At 41.0% G+C, this 25976-nt stretch overlaps 1 protein-coding gene across 1 annotated transcript in view; it reads left to right on the top strand.

Moving 5' to 3' along the window:
* Positions 1-25976, top strand: part of RORB (RAR related orphan receptor B) — a gene marked incomplete at its 5' end in the record, with an annotated part of 74408 nt that overhangs the window by 29849 nt on the left and 18583 nt on the right. The window contains 4 exons of the mRNA XM_075559544.1: positions 15229-15350; positions 18049-18181; positions 22194-22301; positions 25451-25561. Coding sequence (XP_075415659.1) covers positions 15229-15350; positions 18049-18181; positions 22194-22301; positions 25451-25561 — 474 coding nt within the window. The remainder of the gene's footprint in view (positions 1-15228; positions 15351-18048; positions 18182-22193; positions 22302-25450; positions 25562-25976) is intronic.

Raw genomic sequence — 25976 nt, 5'->3', positions numbered from 1 at the left:
CACTTAACCCTGACACTCAAACTCACTACTCACTGTCATTGACTTGAGTCATAGCGACCCTATAGGACAAAGTAGAACTTCCCTTGTGAGTGTCCAAGACTTCATTCTTTATGTGAGTAAAAAGCTTCATCTTTCTCCCTGGGGGAAGCTGGTGGTTTTGAACTTCAGACCTTAGTGGTCTACAATCACCTGGCAGTATACAGTAGTCACTTTTCTATTAGGCTCAATTAGATGATATTCCACAACTTCCTTCAATGCTTAGGTATACCAGGAAATTTTGGGAACTATCGAGGCTTGAAATAAATGCAAAGGTTCACTTTATAAGCAACCTATTTATGAACCATAGGCGTATACATATACTATATTTTGTTAGTCACTACAGGCTTGTATCTCTATTGATACAGCTATATTGATGTGCTAGCATTTACCCAAGTGAGTAATTCTTTCGAAAGCACCGTTTCTATTTTGATTTGAAATTATGTAAATTAATCTTTCTCAGTGGACTCCATCTAGAGATACTAGTCTGGGATTAATTTTTTACTCAGTATTCATAGCTCCATAGAAAGGTTCTAAAAGCCACTAACACCCCCAAAATGTTATTGTGAAGCTAGTAGAAAGCCAATTTCATTTTGTCCCCTCAATTTCAAAAGCTGAAATACACTGTACATATGAAAGGCTTTGTAGGAAGGCTGTTTTGTGACTTCAGGGAGCAGGGAATATTTATACTGATAAATTGAACTCAGACACTACCACCTGTGACAATTTTCACCTTGAATTCCATTTTAAGATGTAACCGTGTAGGCAAGCCATCCTTTTAAGATGTTATACTGTAGACAAGTCAAGCTTTTAAGGATTTCCAAGCCATGGCTCTGGCTTTGCGTCAGAGCCTTGAATTGCTTTTCTTAATGAGATAGATATGCACTTTTGAGCCACGTGTTCCAGTAACCAAAGGCTGGTCCGGATTAGAATACCAGAGGCTATGGAGTATCGAAATGCCAGCTGAGTTCCAGGGTGAGAAGGGGCTCTGGTGGTCATTAACCAGGTACACCATCACCTTAACTGTCTCGCTACACACCAGTGCGAGCATTGCTATGATTTGCAAATGTGGAGACATTTGTAGGGGATGTTCACACATGGAAAGACATTTGTTTCCTTTTCTTTTTAAAGCTATTTCCTTTGATCACACACCCTCAGTGGTGAGGGGGTAAAATCATATCATTCATTTATGAAATTATTAGGGAATTGCCATTTGGTTTTCAAGAAAGTTTAGTTTGGGACAATTTGGTGCAAACTTTCCAGAAAAAATGCTTATTTTAAAGTATGAGAACCTACACGAAATTCATGGAAAAACTGAAATGGAAGATCATGCAAATTCTCCACAAACATCTAAGGCTCCCTTGTAGTAGCAATCAAATGCACTGTTTAAATCATCGAGTTTTGGTTTTTTAAATTTTAGGTTCAATATAACCATGGCTTTAGAGATTACCTCTGAATGTAACCTTCCTAAAGCTCAGACTGTAAATTTGCTTTTCAGTACTCTTATCACAATTCATACATTCCTCCAGTGTGTCAAGCACATTTGCACATATGCCATCATCATTTTCAAAGCAGTCTCTTCCCACTTGAGCCCCTGATATCAGCTCCTCATTTCTTCCCCCTCTCTCCCTGACCCACCCTCCCCCATGAAACCTTGATAAGCTATAGATTATTTTTTCCATATCTTACATCATCTTCCGTCACCTCTCACCAGACTGTAAATTTTTAAGGAAACAGAAAACCTCATCTTTCTTCGGAGGAAAAGCCGGTGGTTGGGACCTATCAGAGCAGCTCTACCCTGGCCTATAGGAGCCCTGTGAGTCAGATTTGCCTGGAGGGCAATGAGTTTGGATTGAGATCAAAGGAGGCCTGGCGACTGGTTGGTTGTACAAACCCACCAGACACTCTGCATGTGGACCTCTGCTTCCAGAAAAATGACTGCTTTGGAAATACTCTGGGACAAGTCTATTGTCTATCCTACAGAGTTGCTGTGATTCAGAATTGATTCAGCAGCGAGGTTGGGTTTGGTGTTTAAAGATCAGACGTAATTTTACTAACCTTCCCAAAAAAGTTGGTGGCAAAGAGGGGAAATGTTTCTATTTATATTGACTAGGAAGACATAAGTCAACAAAATGCAAATAGTGAAAATCTATTCTAATGATGGTCCTGAGCAATTTTCATAATTAGGTTTTCATCAGTTATGACCCACACGAGGTCCTTTGGGCAGAGTGTGGAAGCGCAGTATTACAGGCGAATAGGAGCAGGTTAAATGGGCTCTGGTTTGTATTGTTTTGTTCTTTCTCCCCAAGTCTCTTAAGTGCTTTCAAGACAAAGAGCTGTACTCTCCTTCCCAGCAGATCGCCAGGGCTTTCCCTCAGGAGGCAAAGCAAAGAGAAATCCCCACTGTCCCCTCAGACTCAAACTGCCATGATTCACAAAGCCTTTAGATGTTGTTGCTGTTGACAAATCCTCTACGATGACGTATAGAAAATCCACACCAGAGACTAAGGTCACATGACTTCCCAAAGGGCACTGACGAAGCCAAGGCATCTTCTTCTGCCTCGGAATACAGCGTTCTTCGAGCATACCAATCCAGAGCATGTAGTGCGTTGACCTTTTTTAAAATTATTATTATACTGTGAAGGATGTCTTTTACTGTTACTTTTTAAATGTGATGTGTTTCATAACAGTATCTTGCACAAGGCTGTTAAACTGGCTTCAAGAAGGGAACTCTAATTCCCAGATAAGTAAACACTCTCTATTGCAGTAAAACAGAACTCATGATCCAGAACAGCTTGCCATTACTCAATTATCATGAAGGCACCATTGTAGATAGACATTTTTTTTCCAGCATGTGCTCCCTTGACCTCTCCCCGCCCCCCACCACGGCCCCCGCCCCGGTCCCCTCCCCATCCCGAACCCAGTATTTTGGTGTTCTCTACTTAAGCACAAATGCTAAGCAGGTTCTTTCCAGGTTGCTTTCTGCTGTATTTCCTGCTTTCTTATTTTCAATTAAGACGTCATTTTATTTCTTTGTTGCTGCTATTGCTGTTAGGTGCCAATGAGTCAGTGCTGACTCGTAGCAACCCAGTGTATGCCAGAGGAAAGCACTTCCCTGTCCTGCGCCATGGCATGATTGTTTTTATGTTTGAGCTGCAAATAATTTGAAAAAATGTTAACTTTTTGGCTAAACGGTCCATTCAGTCTCTGCCCAGATCTTATTATTACTAATGTTAATATGATTTTATTCTATTTTATGTTTCTTGTTAGTTAATTATATTGTATCACAGTTTCATCATTTAAAAAGTAAATAATAACCTAATTTTATATTCTGTAACTACATCTTTTCCTAAAGAATTTTACCAACATTTTACTTTGGGTATAGATGAAGTTACAAATCAGAACTCCAGTGATCTGCTTTAGGAGAAGGAAAGAGAATTTTCATAATTAGGAGACTAGTGATTAGGAGACCTTGATTCATTAGTATTAAAATAATGAGTGACTAGACTAGAAAGCTGAGAAAATAAAAGCTTACATATGTCCTCAACTCTGCCGGAAGGGGATTTGAGGAACTTAAATACTGACTATGAAATGCTTCTCTTTTTGAGGTTCTGGGTTGTTCATAGACCAGTTTAAAACTTAAATACTATTGATATTTGTATTCTGACAACACAACACAGTTGTTTATGCTAGAAAAAATGATCTCTAAATAGAAGTTAGAAAAATGGCCAAGGCCTTTAACGTGCTATTGTCCTTTCTGCTCCTGCTAGGTCTCTAGCATGCCAGTAGTATGCTGCAAAACTTGCCACGCTGTGGTCTGTAGTCCAAAAACAAAGTGAGCATTTGGTCAAAGGCTTCCCTTTCCACCATGTATTCTCATTTATTATAGTTATTCATTCAGAAGGTGGACTCTGATGAATCCTGACATTATGAAAACCTAAGTAACATAGACATACTATTACTACATGCCTTGAGCAAGTCCACAGCACCATCCCGGCATTCACTAGGAATCCCAATTTTCACCTTGATGCTATAAACTAAACAGAGAATTCATCGGTTCTCTCCATCCTTAAGGCAAGTGGCCAATTAGCCATTCATTCCTCACTTTAATTGAGCCCGAGACACAGGATGTTAGGAAGAACACAACCAATTGTAGAGAGAGAAGAAATCTCATAGAAGACAATAGGGGGGTATAGTTCGCCAAGAAGAAACGATCCATTCCTAAACAGGAAGGAAAAGAAAGAATTTAGAAGTTCAGATGCAGCACCCTGAAGGCTATCTTTAGCTTTGAGTCTCAGTTTTCTCTCCGTGGTACAGTTGGGCCACGGGTGCACTTGGTAATAACACTGAAAGCAGCAGTTTTAAAGATATATCCAACCCTGCCCGGCTCCCGGGGTGTGGGATTCTAATCACGCCGCCTTGCGATCGCGTCGGAGACACTCTGGCCTTTGGAGAGCGCCGTTTGCGGAAATGTCTAGTGAGAGCTAAAATAAGCCGCTTTGGTGGAAAAAAACCCGCTGAGTGGTTGAAATCAGAGCTGCAGAAGGTCACTGACTATTTTCGTCGCTGCAAGCTGGTCCTCATTTTATAGCATCACAGCTATAAACAAAAAAAAAGTGTCACCTTGCTTGTCAGTTTACTTGGTCCCCATGAAAATAAATGGATATACTCTTTTTTTCCACATAAAGTTGAGTATTTCAGATGACTTGTTTCCAAACTTTGTTTAAAAGTGTGGGCCAACGTGTTAAAACGGTATTCATCACATATATTCTTCAGCATTTCTTCGAAATATAATCCGAATCTCTAGGGATATGATGAATTTATTAAAATTCCATCAACCTGTGTCTGAACCAGGCAGCATACCGTGCAGGCCTTAGGAAGGAACTTTCTTTCTGTGCTGACATATAGGACAGGTCACCATGAAGGTGGGGGGCAGAAGAAATGGGATGTAGAAGTCCCTCAGAGAAAAACCCAACACTTTTTAGGATTATTGAATCTTGGTGATTCATAGCTGCCCTGTGATGCTGGGGGGGGGAAATTAGTGCAAAGATTACAACCAAGAAAACCCTATGAAGCAATTCTTTGTAACCCATGGGGTTGTCATAAATTGCAATTAACTGGATAGCAACAGAAGTGGGATCTTTCTGGGTTGTGGTCATGGTTTGGGTTTTGAAATCAAGGGAAGAGATTGACTCCAGTCCCAGGCTCTCTGAGCTCAGGAGTAGGAAAACCTGGGAGGATGGCGCAGGACCGAGCAGTGCTCCTTTCCCTTGTGCACAGGTTGCTATGAGGCAGAACGAACTTGTTGTCATTTAAGAACATCAACATAAGTATGATACAGACTACTGGGAAATGGGTCCTTGGTGATGTAGTAGGTAATGTGTTGGTCTGCTAACTTCAAGGTCAGCAGTTCAAAACCAGCAACGCTCTGCAGGAGAAGGATAAGGCTTTGTTGTCACATAATAGATGTGCAGTCTCAGAAACCCACAGGGATTAATTTCACATATTCACCAGTGTCTTATAGTAAGGACAGGAGTCAGACTTTACTTGAAGCAGTACATTGTGATCGAGAAATATCATCCATCTGTATTACAATCATCCCTTCAAATTTTTAATCTCTCTTTTCTTATTGTCTTCACCCTGAGTGGAATGAAGAATAACCTGACGATTTCTAGGAAAGTGACATTTAAAAATATATATTTGATATTCTTCTACCTAAAGTTATAGAGAAATGCATGTGCCTATTTCAATTATTTAAAACCTTTCTATGATTATGCTCCCCCCCTTGAATTATATTCTACCTCACAAATAAAGTTACTATGATGTGAGGCCAATAAATTGTGTAAACATTTGCTTTCAAGATGCCTTCCTCTGAAAAAAGTTATCAGAATCAAAGTTTAAAACAAAACAGATATATAGATATATAATAAGTATAAATTGTGTGGACATACATATATGAAATGTACATGTATGGAGACATACATACATAGACACCTTATCTGGGAAAATAAAAAGGAGAAAACAATGAAAGCAAGCTAACTTTCATAAAATTAGCCACTAGAAAATGAGGCATATGGACTTAATATTAATCTCTAACTAAGCACTCAATTTTCTCTTGTCCACCCCCTTTACCTGATCATGATTGAAAAGCCATGCCTGGAATGAGTGTGAATATTGGTTTTCTTCTTTCTGGCCATATTTTCAAGTATTCCTGGTGCAGCTATGGGTTGAGCATGGAAATGTTAACCTCAAGTCCAGCAGTTCAAACCCGCCAACTGCTTTCAAGGAAAGTGATGCTGCTCTCTGCTGCTGGGCAGGCTGACGGTCTCAGAACTCTATATGGGGTCCCTATGAGTTGGGCTGGACTAGATGGCAGTGGAAGCGTGTGGCCATTATTTTCCTAAGTATCAAAGCAGCTCACCTACCCTGACACTCACTCAGAGTCCATGTGGATTGGGCAAACCTCAGCGTACCCACAGTAGCACAGGGTCTTCATTTCAGGGATGACGTAGCACCGTTTTCACTGAAGGTTCCCTTTTACATGCAGAAATCTCCAGCCTTATCCCTGCTCTCAAGAATACCATCCCCTCTCCCGGTGGTCCACTTTACACTTTGTCCATCGCAGGGCTATCAGCCTGCTGCACCCATTCCTCCAGTACGGAGCTTGATGGCTTCTTTTTGAGCTGTGCACCGGCTGCCCGGTAACACACACTGGGCCCTGAGACGCTCCGGCCATCCAAGTCCGGGAATTGGATGAAGGGTGTGTGATTGCCCAGAGAGATTCCGCATCCTCTGCTCTCTTGCCCAGTGTCTTTTATCCGGACTCTCGTGTGGTTGGTCCCTGGAGAGGCCTTCATTTAACTATTAGTGTGCCTCTTTTTCCAGGCAAGGACTCTTGAAAGTTGCTTTCGCTCTCAGCCTGAACTGTGCATACTGCACTTACTCTCTCCCTCCTTTCCCCCTCTTTTTAAAATCTTCTCCCCTTTTCACAACTGCACAACTGCAGGAAAAATGCATTTTTTTTCCTGAAAAAAAATATAAAGGAGTGGAGTTTAGCCTGTCAATCAAGTCGCAGTCTGATGGTGATTTCCTTGTGGGCGTGGCCTTCTGATAAGGAAGGACCCCGGGAGCCTCCCCTTCTCTCTCTGCCTTCACGTCTCAGCCGGCGACCCTGATGGCTGCCAGAGCCCTGGCAATGCGTCCACCGCCATTGGACCCATTCCTCTCTTTCCTTTTACTTTCCTCTTGTCCCACTAGCATGCCACCCCTATATGTTTATGTATCTTCAAGTTGACATAAAATGATATAAACACCACAATTGAGCTTAGTACTCTTGTTCAAAATCAACTAAGTATAAATCTATGGTTTTATTTTCTGAATTCTCAATTCTCTATTGGTCCATCCTAACAGTATCAGACTGTTTTGAATACTATCGTTGTATTGTATGTTTTGAACATGTAAGGTGCGACTCAATCATCCAGATTTTGACAGATATGGTATTATTAGTAGACAATACTGTGTATCCAACTCCATTGGATTTCACAACTGCAAACTATCTCCTCTGATGTCCGCGCCTCTTTCCAATAGCAGAATGTGCCCTCACACATGCGTAGCTCCTGAGTGGCGGAGTCCAGCTTAACCATTTGCTTTGTGGAGCTGGGCTTTGAGGTGGTCAGTCCGTTTTTGCCCCTAACTCACCTGTGCCCTGCAGACAAGGCCATGAAAGAGCAGGAGTACTACTTCTGTGACTGCCGCTACCATGTGTTTGCCTTCCTGGATGTCTGTAAGTCAAACGCCAAAAACACTTTTGACTTTTATTTCTCACCGTAAGGGTGTGGGAACTAACTAAGCATGCTTACGGTTTGAATTCAGAAACATTATCAATCCTTGGATTCTAAGCTCATCAAAAAAGAAGTTGGGGAGAGGTGCCAATCTTTGCTTTCTCAAATCCTTTGTGAAATAAGACAGATAATATAAGGAGGGGAAGAAAAAGGATGGATGGATGGATGGATGTATACGATCAGCATACTTTTAAATACATTCCTAATTAATAGATCATCTCAAACAAACAAGCAAAAACATCATTGCCATAGAGTTTGTGCTGACTCACAGGGACCCTAGAGGACAGAGTGGAAATGCCCCAGTGGGTTTCTGAGACTGTAACCCTTTATGAGTGTAAAGACAGACAGAGCATCTCACAACAGAGTATCTGCTGTGTTTAATCTTTCCTTCCTCTCACTGGCACATTAGCTGGTCCTGTGCCTCCTCCTTCAGCCCCCACCCCACCCCCAACACTTCATCTCCACCATTATCATGGTCTACTGTCAAAGCATCCTGAGAAATTTCACATATTCACTACTGTCACCTCCTCTTTGCCGCCACAGAATTGCCTTTCCATTTCAAAAGTTGGTCCTATCTCTTTCCAGCTTCACAACTCCCACTGCCTCCTAGGTGCCTACAAAACAATATCCAACTTCCACAGCCTGACTCACTCAGCTGCTTGTGCTCCAATCACACTGTCCATCCTACCCATCTTCGTACTCCCATCTACCCTACCCTTTTGTGGCTGAAGGCCAGAGAATTCTTAAACGTTGGCCACCACTCCCAAGAAAGGTCATTTTTTGAAAAAGAAGATAAAGATCATTTTGGGTCTCTTTTCAGATTTCACATTGCCTCCATTCATCCTACATTGCAAACACAGCGGATTCCTTTTAAGAAAAGATAGCTTTGGTTTCAAATGACCATTTGCTAGTTCTGTCACTTTGAATCTGTAGACACTCTCTGAAGGAGTATGATAGTACAATATAAGAGATAGTGGTTCTGGTGGCTCAGTGGGCTAAACATTGGGCTGCTAATGAAAAGGTGTGGGGTTTGAACCTATGCACTACTCTACAAAAGAAATATGAGGCATAAAGATTTATGCGTGCATAAAGATTTACAGCTTTGGAGTCCTTATGAAGCAATTCCCTGGCTGGACTGTAGGGTCACTGTGTGTCAAAATTGTCTCACTGGCCAATGAGTTTTGGTTTTAGAGTTGGTTTTCTATCTCTGCCTCTGTAATTGCTATTTCTTCTGAGATATATCTTTCTCTTGTCCACATAACAAATTCCTACACATCCTTCAAGACTCAAGCCAAAAAGTGCCTCTTCTACATACCCCCAGATTGAGCTGGGTACTTTTGTTCTTTGGACTCTCATAATAACTCGAGTAGGGACACATATCCCCTCCCATAAGGATATGGCATAATATTATATGATACATGATATGAGCATATTGTAAGATGTTTATGATGTTTGCCACAGTGTGGCTGGTAGATTTGCCAATGTGTTCTCTATGCCTACACTCCTTCTACTCTGCAGGACCTTACAGCTGGGTAATAGAAGGCTAGAGAGTCCTTGAACTTGGGCCAACCGCCCTGAGAGGACGTCATGAAGTAGGGAAAAAAGGAACTTTTCATAGCATAATTTTGAGTCATAATAGTAGTGTTGCTTATAAACCCTGAAGCCTATAAATTACTGACAAATCTGCATATCTCTGAAGATGAAAACAAACCATACTAGGAAGATAAGATTTTGAAAACTATGGAGCTATAAAAATCATATGTTTTCATTATATACCTAACATAGAACAGATATGTTTTTTGGATTCTAAGTAATTAGACTGCTCCAGTGAAATTGAAAAATGATGAACCATGACATACCCATCTATTTTCATATGATGTATAGAGTAATGCTTGCCCTTTTTACAGCATAGAAAAGTGTTCAATATAAACTTGGAATATAGGGCTTTTTCAAAAGAAAGGATTTTGTAATACGGTGAATAATGAAATTCTGGAAATGCTCAATACTGGATCCAATAGAGCACGACTCTAATCAGACATTATTAGTATATTATAGGATCTACATCTATCATTTTATCATTCTGACTGATACCCCTAATAAACAGTGGAATATATTTCTTCAGTAGCACTGATGGCGAAAGTAAATAGTGTCTCTGTTGTCTGGGATGGGGACATTGCTTCCCTGATGACAAACGAAATTGAAATGTCCTAAAAAGCATCATTGGGGCCACTATTCACTGAGTGATTATGTGCCAGCCTTTGGGGTAGAGGAAATTTTATTTTAAAATTTCAGTAAAAATGTAAATGTACATATGTAAGTGTCTACATCACTGAAATGCGATTGAATTCAGATCATATACACCAGATTTACACAGGGCCCTGGTGGCGTTGTCAGTTAAACTTTGGAGTGCTGACGGCAAGTTGGAGGTTCAAACCTACTTCTACTCTGCAGGAGAGAGATGTGGCTATGTGTCCCCCTCGGCATTGAAAGACTTGGAAACACGATGTAGGGTCACTGGGATTCGGTATGGACTTGATGACAGTGGGTTGTTTTTTTTTTTAATACCAGAAGCTTAGTGAGTAACAAAATTAAACCTACTTCCATTGTGTCATTTCCTACTCAGAAGACCTTAGTGGGGCTTCCGAAATTGGAAATCTTTAGGAAGCACAAAGGCTCCTCGTTTTTTCCTCCCACCGCTGGTGGATTTGAACTGCCAACCTTGCAGTTAGTTAGCAGCCCAGTGCTTATCCCACAACACCACCAGGGCTCCTTTTTCTTTCTTTCTTTCTTTCTTTCTTTTTTTTTTTTTGGTACCTTACTGCTGCTTTGAGAGTTGTCCTAGAAAAAATGAAATGTGGCCATTTAGAAAGGACAAATGTGTGCTTTAAATGGACATGGTCTGACCTGACAAACAAGAGAACGTCATTTTCCATTGCTGTATGACCCAAGAGCAGTGAGTAGGCAGACGAATTGGTCCTATTCATCCCGTTCACGGCCCATGCACAGAATGTACCTGGACTTCAATTTCCCAAATGGCTGCACCTCCGTCATGTATTCAGATAACAAGAGGAATTCTGAAGGCTGTCTTGGTTCTCTAGTGCTGCTATGACGCGAATGCCACAAGTGGTGGGTGGTTTACGAAGCAAATCTGTTTCTCGCATTTTCGCAGTATAGACGTTGACGTAGGGAAAGCCTTGCTTCCTCTGTGAGCTCTGGAGCAGGTCCTTGTGTTTGAGCTTCTGCTCCTGGGAGATGTGCATGTGGCTTGGCATGGCTCTTTACCTGTCCCCTCCCCCTCTGCATGCCTGGTCGTCTCCTTTTATCTCTTGTAAGATATTGACACAAAACATGCCTTACACTAATCCTGTCTCATTAATTTAACATAAAATGAAGGTAAACAGTGACCATTTAGCTCAGAAGCAACAAGTCCCACATGGAGGAAGCACACCAGCCTGTGTGATCGCGAGGTGTCAAAAGGATCAGGTATCAGGCATCAAAGAATAAAAAAATCACATCATTGAGAATGAGTGGCAGTGCAGATTGGGGACCCAAAGCCCATCTGTAGGCAACTGGACACCCCCTTAAAGAAGGGTCGCAGGGAGCAGACGAGCCAGTCAGCGCGCAGCGTAGCAATGATGAAACGTACAACTTTCCTGTAGTTCTTTAATGCCCGCTCCCTCAGCCCCACTATCATGGTCCCAATCCTAACTTACAAATCCTACTAGACCAGAGGATGTACACTGGTACTGGTACAGATAGGAGCTGGAAACAGTGAATTCGGGACAGATGATCCTTCAGGACTTTCAGTGGTGAGAGTGGTGATACCAGGAGGGTGGAGGGAAGGTGGGGTAGAGAGGGAGAACTGATTACAAGGATCTACATATAACCTCCTCCTTGGGGAACAGACAACAGAAAAGTGGGTGAAGGAAGACATCAAACGGTGTAAGATATGACAAAATAATAATAATTTCTAAATTATCAAGGATATGTGAGGGAGGGGGCAGGGAGGGAGGGGGGAAATGAAGAGCTTATACAAGGGCTCCAGTAGAAAGCAAATGTTTTGAGAATGATGATGGCAATAAATGTACAAATGTGCTTGACACAATGGATGGATATATGGATTGTGATAAGACTTGTACTAACCCCCAATAAAATGATTTTTAATTAACATAGAATTAATTCCCAAATGGGATAACCGTGGACATACCAAAACCAAACCAAACCACTGCCAAGGAGTTGATCTGACCTCATTGAGAGTCTAAATAGTGTTTCTTCTTTTTTTAAAATCATTTTATTGTGGTCTCATACAACTCCTAACAAAAACCATCCATTGTGTCAAACACATTTGTACATTTGTTGCCATCATCGTTCTCAAAACATGTTCTTTCTACGTGAGCCCTTGGTATTAGCTCCTAGTGTTTCTGACACTGTGAATCTTCACTGGAAAAGACAGCCTCACCTGTCCTCCGTAGGGCAGCCGGTGGGTTAGCAGCCCAGCACCTCACTCACTGTGCCAAGAAGGATACTCAATCACAGTCGAAGACGTTATACTGTCTAGCACATTTTTTTGGTGGGCACCGTTTGATCCTTAATAAGGAGCCTTCCACCAACAATCCCCAAATTCCACCATCAGGGGACTCCAACAGATCTTTTAATCTGAGCTCTCATGTCCAGCTATAAGAATATTGCTCAACTTTCATGTCACCAAGCCCAAATGATTGGTTTTAATTGTAGCACTAAATATGACTCATTTAGGATTAACTTCCCCAAAAGACTAATTGTACTTGTTACAGCACAATAGGAACCATGTCGCTCTCTTCTTTAACTGAGCTAAAGGAAACTGATCACATAGGAAATGACAATTTATCACAAGGGAAATTAAAAGGAAAAGAATATAATGATCTTCATGTGCCACCTTCAATATTTATCCATGGACAAGTCAATCTTGTTTAATCGATATCCCTTTGCCTAATTATTTTGAAGCAAATCCTATGCATCCTACGAGCTTTTCTACAATATATTAGTATGTATCTCTAGAAGATAAGGACTGTTTCCTTAGTGTGGCAAAATCAAGATCACACTTACAATTACCAATGACGATTTAATATTTTGATGTATCCATATTATGTCTGTGTATCCCAATTATCTCCTGAGGGGTTAATTCATTATACAGTTTTTAATATTCAAAGAATATTAGTGATTGGTTGATATGTTTCAGATAATTTTCAATTTTAAAAAACTGTTCTCCCTGTATCTGATTTTTTCTCTCAATGCAATTGATCTCTTGGGTAAATTAGGTTGCTTGACCTGTAGCATTTCACAGCGAGTGGCTTCTGTAGATTATCTCCACGTGTGTAGAATAGACTACTTCCTGCGTGGCACTATGTTCATCAGTAAATAATTAATGTTCTGGTCGACTTACAGCATTAACAACTGCTATAATGTTCATGGTGGGATACCAACATTATGATCAACCAGAAACCCTCCTAACTGAAAGCCTCAGCTTCATCCTGGGGAGTGATTCGAGAGTTTAAACTGTCGACTTTGCCGTTAGTAGACTGCAGTCTTGTGATACTCAGTCATTACTCCCCCGGAAATGGCAAACTGATATTCTAATTCTGCCCTATCTGTGGCTCAGGAAAGAACCTTCTCCTCATTGACCATTGGGTGACCCTAGGTCTGGTTCCTGGAGGGAAAGCAAATGAGTGTTTTCCTCCTTATTGACCAGTTTTCAATGAGTAAAAATGTTTCTTCTCATCTTCAAGAATATGACCTTTTTCTCATGATTATAAAGATGTAACATGTTTTATGTTTCTTAACCAATTAAAATTATTACCCTGGTTGATATGTCAAGCATCTCAGCTTTAGACAGAGCCACCTCAGATTGGCTCCTCAGCTCTTTGGGCCCATCCTACTGGTCTCCAATTTCTGGTCTGACAGGCACTTATTTGTATAGTTCTTGACCAGATATAGAATTCACTGTTTCTCCAAGGCCTTTTGGGGGTAATGATATTTAGGGCACAATCTATTGACATCTTCAGTAAACACACCTATAACCTTTTTGAAAAAATAATGTCTATGAGTTTATAGGGATTCTTGTAGTTCAAATTCAGGAGCAAAGAGTTTTTACTTCAATTCTTTGATTTTATGTTAGTGTCTCTTTCTTCCCCTATTAAAAACCTCCACATCAATAACAAGAATATAAGGACTCCTGGTGGATCTAACAATACGCATATAGCAGTCTGAAGATTTACAAGCCAACAAGTTATGATGATGGAAAAGTTTTTTTTTTCATATTGAGTTGGAATTCTATTTCTTAAGGCATATTGCTCAGTCGTTATTGTAAGACACTTAGAATATTTCTTGTTTCTTTCCATGTGACCCCTAACTCAAAAATGTACTAAATCTATTTGTTTTGCTTTTCTTCTACTGATTTAAAAATGTTGAGGAAATATTAAAATGTTTACATGCTCTAAAAGTCAAACATACAAAAATAATATCCTCAGAGAAGTCTAATTTTAATCTCTATTCTTCTCTTGAGAGATTTTTTTTTCTTCCATTTCAGTTTTTTGCTGTCAGGTGCTGTTCAATCCATCCCATCCCACAGTCACCCCATGCACCACAGAACAAAACGCCTCCTGCTCCTGGGCCATCCTCACAATGGTGGTGAGGTTGATCCCACTGATGCAGCCACTGTGCGATCCATCTTGTCAAGGGCCTTCCTCTTTTTGTCTTGCTCCTCGCCTTTACCAAACATGATGTCCTTCTCCAGAGACTGGTCTCTCCTGACAACATGACCAAAGTGCGTGAGATCAACTCTTACAATCCCTGCTTCTAAGGAGCATTCTGGCTATACTTATTTCAGGATAGATATGTTTATTTTGGGGCATCCCTTTTAAAAAATACAAACAAGTGCCTTTATGTCTTAATATTCCCTTTCTGAGATATACAATAGTGGTTGAGTGATTTTCGAAACAATGTCAAGTACTTGGATTATAAATGTTCAGAGTATTAGTGGACTTTGAAATCTATAAAGAGAAGATAGGATGGTTTTATATTTATTTGAAAAATAAGATAATCTTCTGAATGCTTTACAACCTTTGAGACCCCCGTTGTGATCAAAAAGAGGTATCAAAAAAGAAGTGCGTGAAGGAAAAAAAGAAATGTTTGGTTAAAAGACTGATAATTGACAAGAAGACAATAAATGCTTTCTCAGGAATGTTTAGGACAAATGGTGGTAATAAAGACACTTTATCTCAAAAAGCATTTCTATATTAAATGTATTAAAAGCAGGTGTCTTTGAGAAGAGTGACTTATTTTCACACCCTCAAATGGCTATTCTTTCCCATAGATCGAATTGCACAGAATATCATTAAGTCCCATTTGGAGACTTGCCAGTATACCATGGATGAACTGCACCAGCTGGCCTGGCAAACCCACACCTATGAAGAAATTAAGGCGTATCAAAGCAAGGTACTCTCTGGCTCTAAGGGCATGCTTTCTTTCTGTGATTACTTTATTTCTTGATGTAGACATTATTGGCATTGTGGGCTGGTTGTTCTTTGTTGGCAGATGTTGTCCTGTGCATTGTGGGATGTTTGGCCACATTCCTAAATGTTAACAGCTGCGATGACCCAAAATGGCTTTAGACCTTGCCAATTATTTCCTGTGAGGCAAAGGCACTCCAATTGAAAAACACTGCCCTATTTGAGGGACCCAAGAGACTGAACATCCATCCGATAATTTTAGAACATCGATTTCTTAAGGTCAGGGAGGGAGCAGGATTAATTAAGCAATCACAATAATAATAAATGTCACAAATTTCTACAGCAAAGGTAAGGAACTAACCATTCTTTTTTTTCTTCTTCTCATGCCTGATGTATTAAAGAGGAGCTAAGAAAAGGGGGGATCATTTACACTACATTATTATTATTACTATTATCTCATTGACCTTTTTTTTCTTTATGTCCATTAGAAAGCTATTCCAAAAAGTCAAACTCACTGCCATTGAGTCGATTCCGGTTCATACTGGCCATACAGGACAGAGTAGAATTGCCTCTGGGGAGTTCTGAAAAGACTATAAATCTTTAGGGGACTAGAAAAGCTCACCTTTCTCCCAGGAAGGAGCTGGTAGCTGACCTTGATATTGGTGATCCAATATGCAACCCACAATGCTACCAGAGCTTCCAGAAAAGTTATCAGAAGAAGGAATTGTTATTGTTCCTCTGTGTTCATATGGCATCTAGACCGCACTTACTGACGTGGCTTGGTTCCAAAGACCAGGTTAGGGTACAAAACTATGTGCTATGTGAAAAATAGAAGAAGGTCGCATCAGATCACAAAATGGAGAATGACTACATCGTTGCATAATTACCAAATTATATCATTATGCAACTGTGGAGCCAAGTTGACACATAATCTTAACCATCATTCCCAACATTATTACTGCCAAATGTATGTCATTGAGGAATAAAATGATCTCATAGTGTTTGGGGGATGAGGGGGGAATTCCACTATGGTGGTAAAGGCTAGATAATGAGATAATCAGTAAGTAAGGAGCATGTGTACTTTACTCTGGTGTTGAGTTTCTTAATCTCAGTAGATGGAATTTTAACAGTTTGTGTATCTAAATAAATAGTTACACTATCCCAGTTTTTCTCTACTAAAACAATGAAATCTTGCTACATATGTGCTAATAAGGAGTCAGAGCAAAATTAATACATATGAATTTTTCTTATAATTCTAAAGAAAATAACCCAAAATCTAAAATATATTTCCGGTAGTCTATGTTACTTAAGAGAGTGCTTTAATTTGACTTAATGGTTTTTTTTTTCGTGGAAAATCTTTTAATTAAAGAAAAAGAAAATACTGTTTCCATAAATTCTGGAAATAGAATACAGCATAAATATATTTCAAGTTTACTGTTTAACAGATATGCATGAAATGATATCATGGAAGGCTTTGATTTTATTATCTCTCTCTCACCACAAGTTTGTTTTCACTTACGGTCAAAGAGCTGGAATTTAAGTGAGTGGAAGGAAAGGATGAAATTAAAGTAATAAATAATAACCTTTATTTTACATTGTCCTCCATTGCCCTTCACCACTTTTCCATTGTTCATCCCCCTGGGAGGAGGTTTTATATATATATTGATCCTTGTGGTCAGTTCCCCCTCCCCCCCCTCCCCTAATTCTTCTGGTATCTCTACTCTCCTTGTTGGCCCTGAGGGGTTCATCTATCCTGGATTCCCTGTGTTTCAAGCTCTTATCTGCAGCAGTGTGCATGCTCTGGTCTAATCCAATTTATAAGGTAGAATTAGGGTTATGACAGTGGGGTGAAGGTAGCACCAAAGAACTAGAGGAAAGTTGTGTGTTTCATCAGTGCTATACTGCACACTGGCTGGCTCATCTCTTCCCTGTGACCCTTCTGTAAGGGAATGTCCAATTGTCTACAGATGTCTATTGGGTCTCCACTCCATGCCCCTCACCCATTTGCCTTGGGTATGGTTTTGTTCTGGGTCTTAGATGCCTGATACCTGATCCCTTCAACACCTCATGATCACACAGGCTGGTGTGCTTCTTCCATGTGGGCTTTATTGCTTCTGAGTTTGATGACTGCTTGTTTATCTTCAAGCCTTTCAGACTCCAGATGCTATATCTTTTGATAGTGAGACCCCATCAGCTTTCTCACCACATTTGCTTATACACCCATTTTTGTCCTCAGTGATTGTGTTGGGACGGTGAGCATCACAGAATGCTGGATTATTCAGTAAAGTGTTCTTGTGTTGAGGGAGTACTTGAGTCAAGGCCCAATGTCCATCTACAACCTTAATTCTTGACATATAGATATGAGGATATAGCTCTATTCCACTCTCATTGTATATGTATATATATATGTATATATATATATATATTTGCATATGTACATGCCTGTATTTAGGCCTCTATAAATGTCCTTTGCCTCCTGGTCCTTTCCTTGTTTTGTACTTTTATCATTGTTGAGTATCAACATTCAAGTAGATTAACACAATACCTTAGAAAACACAGTCTAGCTCTTTTAAAGGAACTCAATTCCCACCTGAAATCCCCAGCGGCAGGTAAGGCAAGGCTGGCTATTGTGTTGGCTCTCCCAGGAGTGCCTGGCTCCTCTGACATTGTGTTTTCTTTCTCAGTCCAGGGAAGCGCTGTGGCAGCAATGTGCCATTCAGGTCACCCACGCCATCCAATACGTGGTGGAGTTTGCAAAGCGGATAACAGGCTTCATGGAGCTCTGTCAAAATGATCAAATTCTACTTCTGAAGTCAGGTGAGCAAGTGAAGATTCATGGGGATAAGAGACACCTGCTACAGACGGGGACACGATGGCGCCTCAACTCATTATTTGTTCTTTAAAAGCCTCCTTCCGATATCCAGCACATTTTTACCACCCGCCACGTAAGCCCGCTCCCAAAGGAATCTCTCAGTAATAGATATATGAATGCCCTGGTCCTCATTCAGCAATCCTTTGAAGTCAAATACAATTTTGCTTATTGAAAGTGGAGCTATTAATTGCAGAGGCTGAGACACCCAGCTTGACAGGCAGTGCTAGTAATTAGTGTGTCAAGGTGGCTAAATCGCTGAGCTGGCGCTAAAGCACGCTACGTGTCTTCTGTGGAGGAAGAAAAATTCCTGGCTGGCTGGGCTCTGCCTCTGTGGTCATTGGGGTCATTTTAATGAGTATTGCCTGCAGCCGATGTACACCAGGAGAAATGCTACTGTACTCCAATTTTTCCCTCCGCCTCCCTCACACACGCTGACAACCGCACAGCCGCCTAGGAAGCCAGCGCCAACAACTCTGCAAAGGATCGGCTTTGCGCATGCTCGCACCCAAACAAGCAGCATTTGGCTTCATTCCCCCGCCTTCCAAATTACAAAACAAGAACCACTGTGGGGTTGTCCTGTCAGAGGGACCCTAGAGGACAAAGCAGAAATGCCCTCGCAGGTTTATAACACTTTAACCCTTTACAGGGTTAGAAAGCCTCATCTTTCTCCTGAAGAGGGGTGGGTGGTTTTGATCTGCTGACCTTGTGATTGGCAGCCCAACTTCTATGATTCTTAGGAGTCAGAATTGACTCGATGGCAGTGAGGGTGGGTGGTTTTTATGTTAACTTTCATGGTCCTGGGCCATAGTAATAATACTAATATACATATGAACTAATATATATAATACTGTTATATATAATACTAATATATATGAACTAATATATATATATAATACTGTTACATATTCCTGTCTATGTATGACATCTCATCTCGTCATGTGAGATTGGCATTCTGATTTCCATGTGATAGAGAAGAGGGAAACAACCCACAGCAGTGCAGGGTCCTGCTCAATGTTCCAACATCATCACGTGGCAGAGTTGGCATTTGAACTTGATTCAAGTATAGGGTTGATTCTAAATTCCTGCTGCTTCTTTACCAGATGATGCAAATCGATACAAACCAATTTGCTTAGGTGCTAATTTGATGTATGTATCAGCTATCTATTGCTATATTTCTAAAACATTAATTATAATAACCTTGAAACTTAGTTCAACAATCATAATTGATTTTGCTTCCCAATAGGCAATTTGGTCAGGGACAACTCATCTACAGCTGATAGGCGTCTGCTTCAGCAACACAACTAGATGCCTGAGGATCTCTTTTCAAAGTGACTCCATCATGTGACAGCCACGTTGTGCTGGTTGACAACCTGGGCTCAGCAGGGCTCCAAGTAGGAGCCTAAGCTCACCTTCCTGTGATCCTCCAATGAGGCTCCTCATACTGAGGAGCCTTCCCCACAGTAGAGTTGCCATCCTCCCAGAGCTGGCCTTCCAAGAGGAGAAGATAGAGGGATCAAGCATTTTTCTGACTCAGCCCCAGAAAATGCATAATGCTCCCTCAACCCTGCTCTTATTGGTCCATGAGGTAGTGAAGGGCCCTCGAGTCCAAAGGATGAGAACATAGTTTCTGCTCCTTGATTGGGAGAGGCAAGGTTCTAGAAAAACATGAAATAGGAGATTTGTGTGGCTATCTTTGAAAACTAAACTCTGCCATGCTTGTTTCATCGCTCCATCGCTGTAGAGAGCCATGTCCTCCCTCAAACATTGAAGAGGTGGGCTGGAAGTAATGGTTTGGATGATGGAAATTGTATCAACAACTCCAGGCGAGTTGTTTATGATAGACATCATCTTGGGCCCATACAGTCAGAACCTCCTGTAGAGAAAGCCTGGCTCCGTGTGTTTTCTACTGTCTCAGATGTAGCCAGTCCCTGGAAGCATGAGTCAGATGACCTTTCATGTTTCTGCCTACTGTAAAAATATTAACCTCATATAAAATGCAAGGCTCTTATTCTATAAGATTCCTGTAACTCATCTGTCAACTGGGGAAAATAAAACCCATTTGAAATAGTTATTGCAAGGAGCCAGTATGGTAATACTAGAGGATTTCAAAAACTTCATGGAAAAATGAAATTTAAAAACAAAGCAATTGTCCCACAAACTTTTTGAAATGCTCTTATAAACGTAAGGAGTCTAGGAGGCTGCTGACATGGTGCACATGTTCAATAGACACCGTATAGGTAGTCAATTAATGGTGTCTATTATTGTTTGTGTAAGAGAGACATTGCTTAAATTAATATTTGCTAATCTCCTCCCATGTGTAAGCCCCTGTGCTGCATAATATGCCCTAGAGAAAGCAAAGAAAAAACCAGCAGGTGTGGAAAAGAAAGCACAAGCACACCCATGAGCTATCCATTTCATTTGTGCACAAGTTTTTAACCCCTTTTATTGAAACTGATGATACATATAAGGCACCAAAGATGTAGCCAAATCCTCAATTTGATGCTTGATATTTCATGCACAGTTGCAGTTTTTGATTCTAACCAATACCTTCCAAGACTCATAAAAACCCAAACACACTGCCTGCCCTTGAACCAATTCCTCCTTATTGTTAGGTACTTTTCAGTCAGTTCTGCCATGAGGCAACACTCCACCCCACAGAACAAAACACTCCCCCATTGGGCTCCATCTTCACAATTGCTATTAACTTTGAACCCATTGTTGCAGCCACTGTGTCACTTCATCTTGCCAAAGACCTTCCCTTTTTTCCAGCCCCTCTACCAAACCTGACATCCTTCTCCAGGGACTTTTTTCTCCTGACTCATTTCTCATGGTCAAAAGCACCATTTCCCCAAAATAGGCAGCAAAAGTTTTGCAGGATATTTATGAATTAGTTGACCTAACAACAAAGGCAATAATCTAATTCATTCAATACATATTTAGTAGCACCAACTATGTGCTAATGTCTCAAGTCTTGGAGAAGCAAAAGTGAACAAAATTACTATAGCTGCACATGGATTTAAACAAGGTTCCTGCTTTCACTGGGCTTCCAGTAAACTCAGAGAAAGGCTGAATTCATCAAGGTGGAATACACATCCACAGCTGACTGCTGTGGCGGGGGACACGATAGGCAGTTCAGGGCAGAACCTCAGCCTCAAAATCACAAAATAAGTAAGCAATCTGAAAGACACTGGTGGAACCCTTCAGACTACGAGTTAGACAGATAACCGCCATGCCTGGAAGTGAACTCTCCCCTGGGCTCAGCTTGCAGCCAAATAATAGGCAGGTGAACAGTAAGTAAAGCCAGGGATGTCATGCTCTGAAAACAGCCAACCGAGGAGATCGAAAGGCAGCCCGTTGCTAGGGAGGAAGCTCAGAAGGCTGGAAGGATGAAGGAGAAGGAAGAATGAAATTATTATCAACGAGAGGAGTGGGAACAGCGCAGTTACAATATGAGGGCTGCAATCACATGCAGAAACAAAGGTGTGTGAGTTGCTGGATGGAAAACCAGTGCGCTTTGTGAACTTTCACATAAATCACAATGAACAGTTAAAAAATAAAAAAGTTCATTAACTAGATTTGCCATGCCACAAAATTTCTGTTGGGGCCAATTATGGTCAAATGTGTATAAAGAATTGAAACTCATTTGAATAATAATGTTAAAATGATAAGAAGTGTATACTACAGTATTAAAAGTTATTGCTGGCTTAATGGAAGCTATCCTTCAGATACATTTTATTTTTAATTCTTCAAATAAATATCAAGGGAGTTTTTATTTCTAGCACAGTGTTTTTCTTCAATATGGAAATGGACCTTAAGGAGTTTTGCATGTGTGTGTGTGTGTGTGTGTGTGTGTGTGTGTGTGTGTGTGTGTGTTGAAATTCCTAAAATCTCTTAACCTATGTGTTGTAATAACCTCATGATAACATATGTACTTTCCTGTTTGCTTTCCACACCTAGGTTGCTTGGAAGTGGTTTTAGTGAGAATGTGCCGTGCCTTCAACCCACTAAACAACACTGTCCTGTTTGAAGGAAAATATGGAGGGGTGCAAATGTTCAAAGCCCTAGGTAAGTTCCCCTTTGATGACCCCTTCTTCTTCTTCTTATCCTCTGTTTCTCCACTTACATCAACATACAGACATAGGCGTAACACTCCTTGATTCTGCCATGTGAACAACAACAGTGAACATTAACAACAGTTGACAGAGTTGATTCTGGCTTCTGGCTACTCCATGTGACAAAGGAGACCTGCACTGAACAGGGTTGTCAAGGCTGAGAGCTTTGAGGGATAGATCACTAGACCCTTCATCTGAGGTGCCTCTAGGTGGGTTTGAGTCCCCAAACTGTCAGTTTGTTGAATGATTACCCATTTGCACCACCAGAGATTCTCCATGTGAACTAGAGTCTCATATTCTGAAAGGGCTGGTCTAAGTCAGCCTGCATGTTTCCTCTGACTCCCCGTCTTAACAGTTATGGCTTCAAATGTAAAAGGCAGAAGAGATCATGGAGGCTATGAAGACCCTACTGCCCTCAAGTTGATTCTGATTCATTTGAGCCTACATCTCATTAGGAAATAAATAGGGATACCTTCTGAAAGAGTTAGAATGCATCAAAGGTCATTCTTTGCCGAACCAACTTTACTTTTATCTTCTATTTTATTGCTTTTAACGTGTATCATGGAAACATACCCTATAAAGGTTCCAGGGGCAGCCTGTTAAGTTTATTCTGGAAATTAATAATCAGGAATAACAATGTTTAATTAAAAGAGGGCTTCCCAGATGTACATTGGGCCTCTACTCAAGTACTCCCTCAATGCAAGAACACTTTGTTCCATTAACCTTGGATTCCATGATGCTCACCTTCCTGACACAAATGCTGAAGACAAATGTGGTGAAGAAAGCTGATGGTGCCCAGCTATCAAAAGATATAGCACCAAGGGTCTTAAAGGCTTCAAGATAAACAAGCAGCCATCTAGCTGAGAAGCAACAAAGCCCACATGGAAAAAGCATGTCAGCCTGTGTGATCACGTGGTGTTGATAGGATCAGGTATTGGGCATCAAAGAAGAAAATATATCACTGTGAAGGGAGGGGGAGTGCAAATTAGAGACCCAAAGTCCATCTGTAGGCAACCAGACATCCCTTACAGAAGGGTCACAGGGAGGAAATGAGGCAGTCAGGGTGCAGTACAGCACCGATGAAACATACAACTTTCCTCTAGTTCTTTAATGCTCCCCTCCCCACTATCATGACCCCAATTCTACATTAAAAATCTAGCTAGACAAGAGCATGTACAGACAAGATCTGGAAACATAGAGAATCCAGGACAAATAACCCCTCGGGACCAATATTGAGATTAGCCATACCAGGAAGGGAAGGGAAAGGTGGGGGTAGATAGGGGGAACTGATCACAAAGATCTATCTATAACCCCCTCCCAGGGAGATGGACAACAAAAAAGTAGGTGAAGGAAGACATTGGTCAGTGTAAGACATAAAAATAATAATAATCTATAAATTACCAAGGGTTCATGAGGGAGAGAGGGTCAGGGAAGGAGGGGGAGAAATGATGACCTTATACCAAGGGGCTCAAGTGGAAAGAAAATGTTTTGAAAATGATGATGGCAACAGATGTACAAATGTGCTTGACACAATGCATGTGGTAAGACCTGTATGAGCCAGCAATAAAATGATTTTTTTTTAAAAAGAGGGCTTCCCTGTTGATTTATGAAGTTCTAAGGTATACACAGTGAACACTGATCTACCAAAATGGTTTGCAGGTTATTCTTAATGGAGGACAAGGAGTCGTGTATATTTGAAAGTGCCGTGTGCCACTCATAGCCAGTCACTAGTCCAGGCACCGGGACAGGAAGAACATTAGCAGTGATGGGCTGATGCCAGGAAAGTTTTCACCGAGTGATAGAACCATGTCTTCCATATCCTGCCCATGGACACCAAAGAAGGACACCGCCCTTTCACCTCTTGGGCTGTTAGCTGATACGGTAGCCAACTGCAAACCCATCAGGGCTGGCAAAGTTTCCTTCCTGCTCTTGATACGCATCCATGCCATCTCCAAGGCTAGACTTTCAAGAAAGAAGGAACAGCCTTGGCAAGCAATTTCAGTACTTTTCCAGCTTCATGAAATAAACATTTCCCAGGGAACCGTGTAGGGACAAAGCCTGGTTCTGTCGAATTCGTGATGGCTGGCAACTTACTTGTGAGTCATCTCTTAGAAGGTAAAAATACAGAAGCCCGAGCCCTTTAGTCATATTTTCAGGGAATTTACCAAATTGGAATGTCCCTTACCTCTCTTCCCTAAGAACTTTCCACTCAGCTTGAAGCACCTGGACATCTGACATTTGTAGGTTCAGGGCCACTGGGGCTGGAAGCCCTGTGCCCTTTTTAAGTCATATGGATTTTCTGTGACTAATATCTTCATTCCAGGCATCCCCAAATCCCTTTAAAAAACACATTTTTAATTGAAAATAACTTCAAATGCATAGGATTAGATGATGCATTCCCAAGCAGAAAGTACATTGGAAGGTATAGTGTGTCTACTTGCTTCTATGGGGTGGTGTTAATTTTGATTACCTGGTCAAGATGTCTCCCTGTCTCTTCATTCTAAAACTGCTATCAAGAAGCCTTAGTGGCACAGTCATTAGGTGCCCCGTGTCTTACAGAACGGTTGGCAGTTCAAGTCCACTAGCCAGTTCATAGGAGAAAGACAGTGAGTGTCTGCCTTCATAAAGATTAAAGCCTTGCATGCGCTGTCGACAGTTCCACTTTCTTCCGTGGGGTCACTGTCAGTCAGGATTCAGGATCATTACTCTCAAATCACTCTTTTACAGCAATAATAATATTAACCCAAACCTTGCATTGGGTTATTAACCCAATCATAACCCAGATCATGTATTTGAACTCATAGCAACGCCATGCGCATCAGACTGCAAGCATAGGGGTTTCAGTGACTGACTTTGGGAGGAAATATACTGCCCGGTATTTCTTCTAGAAACAGTTAGGTGGACTTTGACCATTAATCTTTCTATCAGCATCTGAAAGAAGCCATTTGGAAACCCAGGTACTCTTCTAATATTTATCGGAACTTAGAAGTAGTCTGGATAGCTAGTGTATAAACGCTGCAGCAGCGTCTTGATGCTGCAGTCTCCCGGAGCTTCCCCAACCCCTTTAGTCAACATCACTTCCCTTTCGCTCTTTCTGTATAGGTTCCGATGACCTAGTGAACGAAGCATTTGACTTTGCAAAGAATCTGTGCTCCTTGCAACTGACTGAAGAAGAGATTGCCTTGTTCTCATCTGCTGTTCTGATATCTCCAGGTACGGTGATCTGAAATCCTTGCCTTTTATCCCCCCCTTTTGAAAGCCTGGTTTACTGTCTTGGATATTAGCAACACTAACGGAAGCCAAGTGTTCAGGAGAACAAGATGTTTCTTTATCAACCTTTCAATCATTTTCGACATTGCAAAGGAAAATGGACGGATCAATTGCTGTGACCTATTTTGTACTAAAATCAAAAGTCGGGAGAGTGATAGGGATCATTCTAGATTAAGAGAAGCAAAATTGTTACTAAATGGGTAATGAAAACAGCCAGTGACCTAGGTTTCACAGCTAAGTTCTGTTTTAACTTTAAGAAGAAGGAATATAGGGAGAAATGCCCAATAGGGTGAGTCTTGGTTGCAATATATTTAAATGAAAGATCCTAGGAACTAAAATAAATCAAAGGTAAACATTC

This window comes from Tenrec ecaudatus, chromosome 10 (assembly GCF_050624435.1).
Source record: "Tenrec ecaudatus isolate mTenEca1 chromosome 10, mTenEca1.hap1, whole genome shotgun sequence".
Classification (NCBI taxonomy): domain Eukaryota; kingdom Metazoa; phylum Chordata; class Mammalia; order Afrosoricida; family Tenrecidae; genus Tenrec; species Tenrec ecaudatus.
The sequence above is the reverse complement of the archived record's forward strand: the minus strand, read 5'-3'. Positions and strand labels throughout refer to the sequence as shown.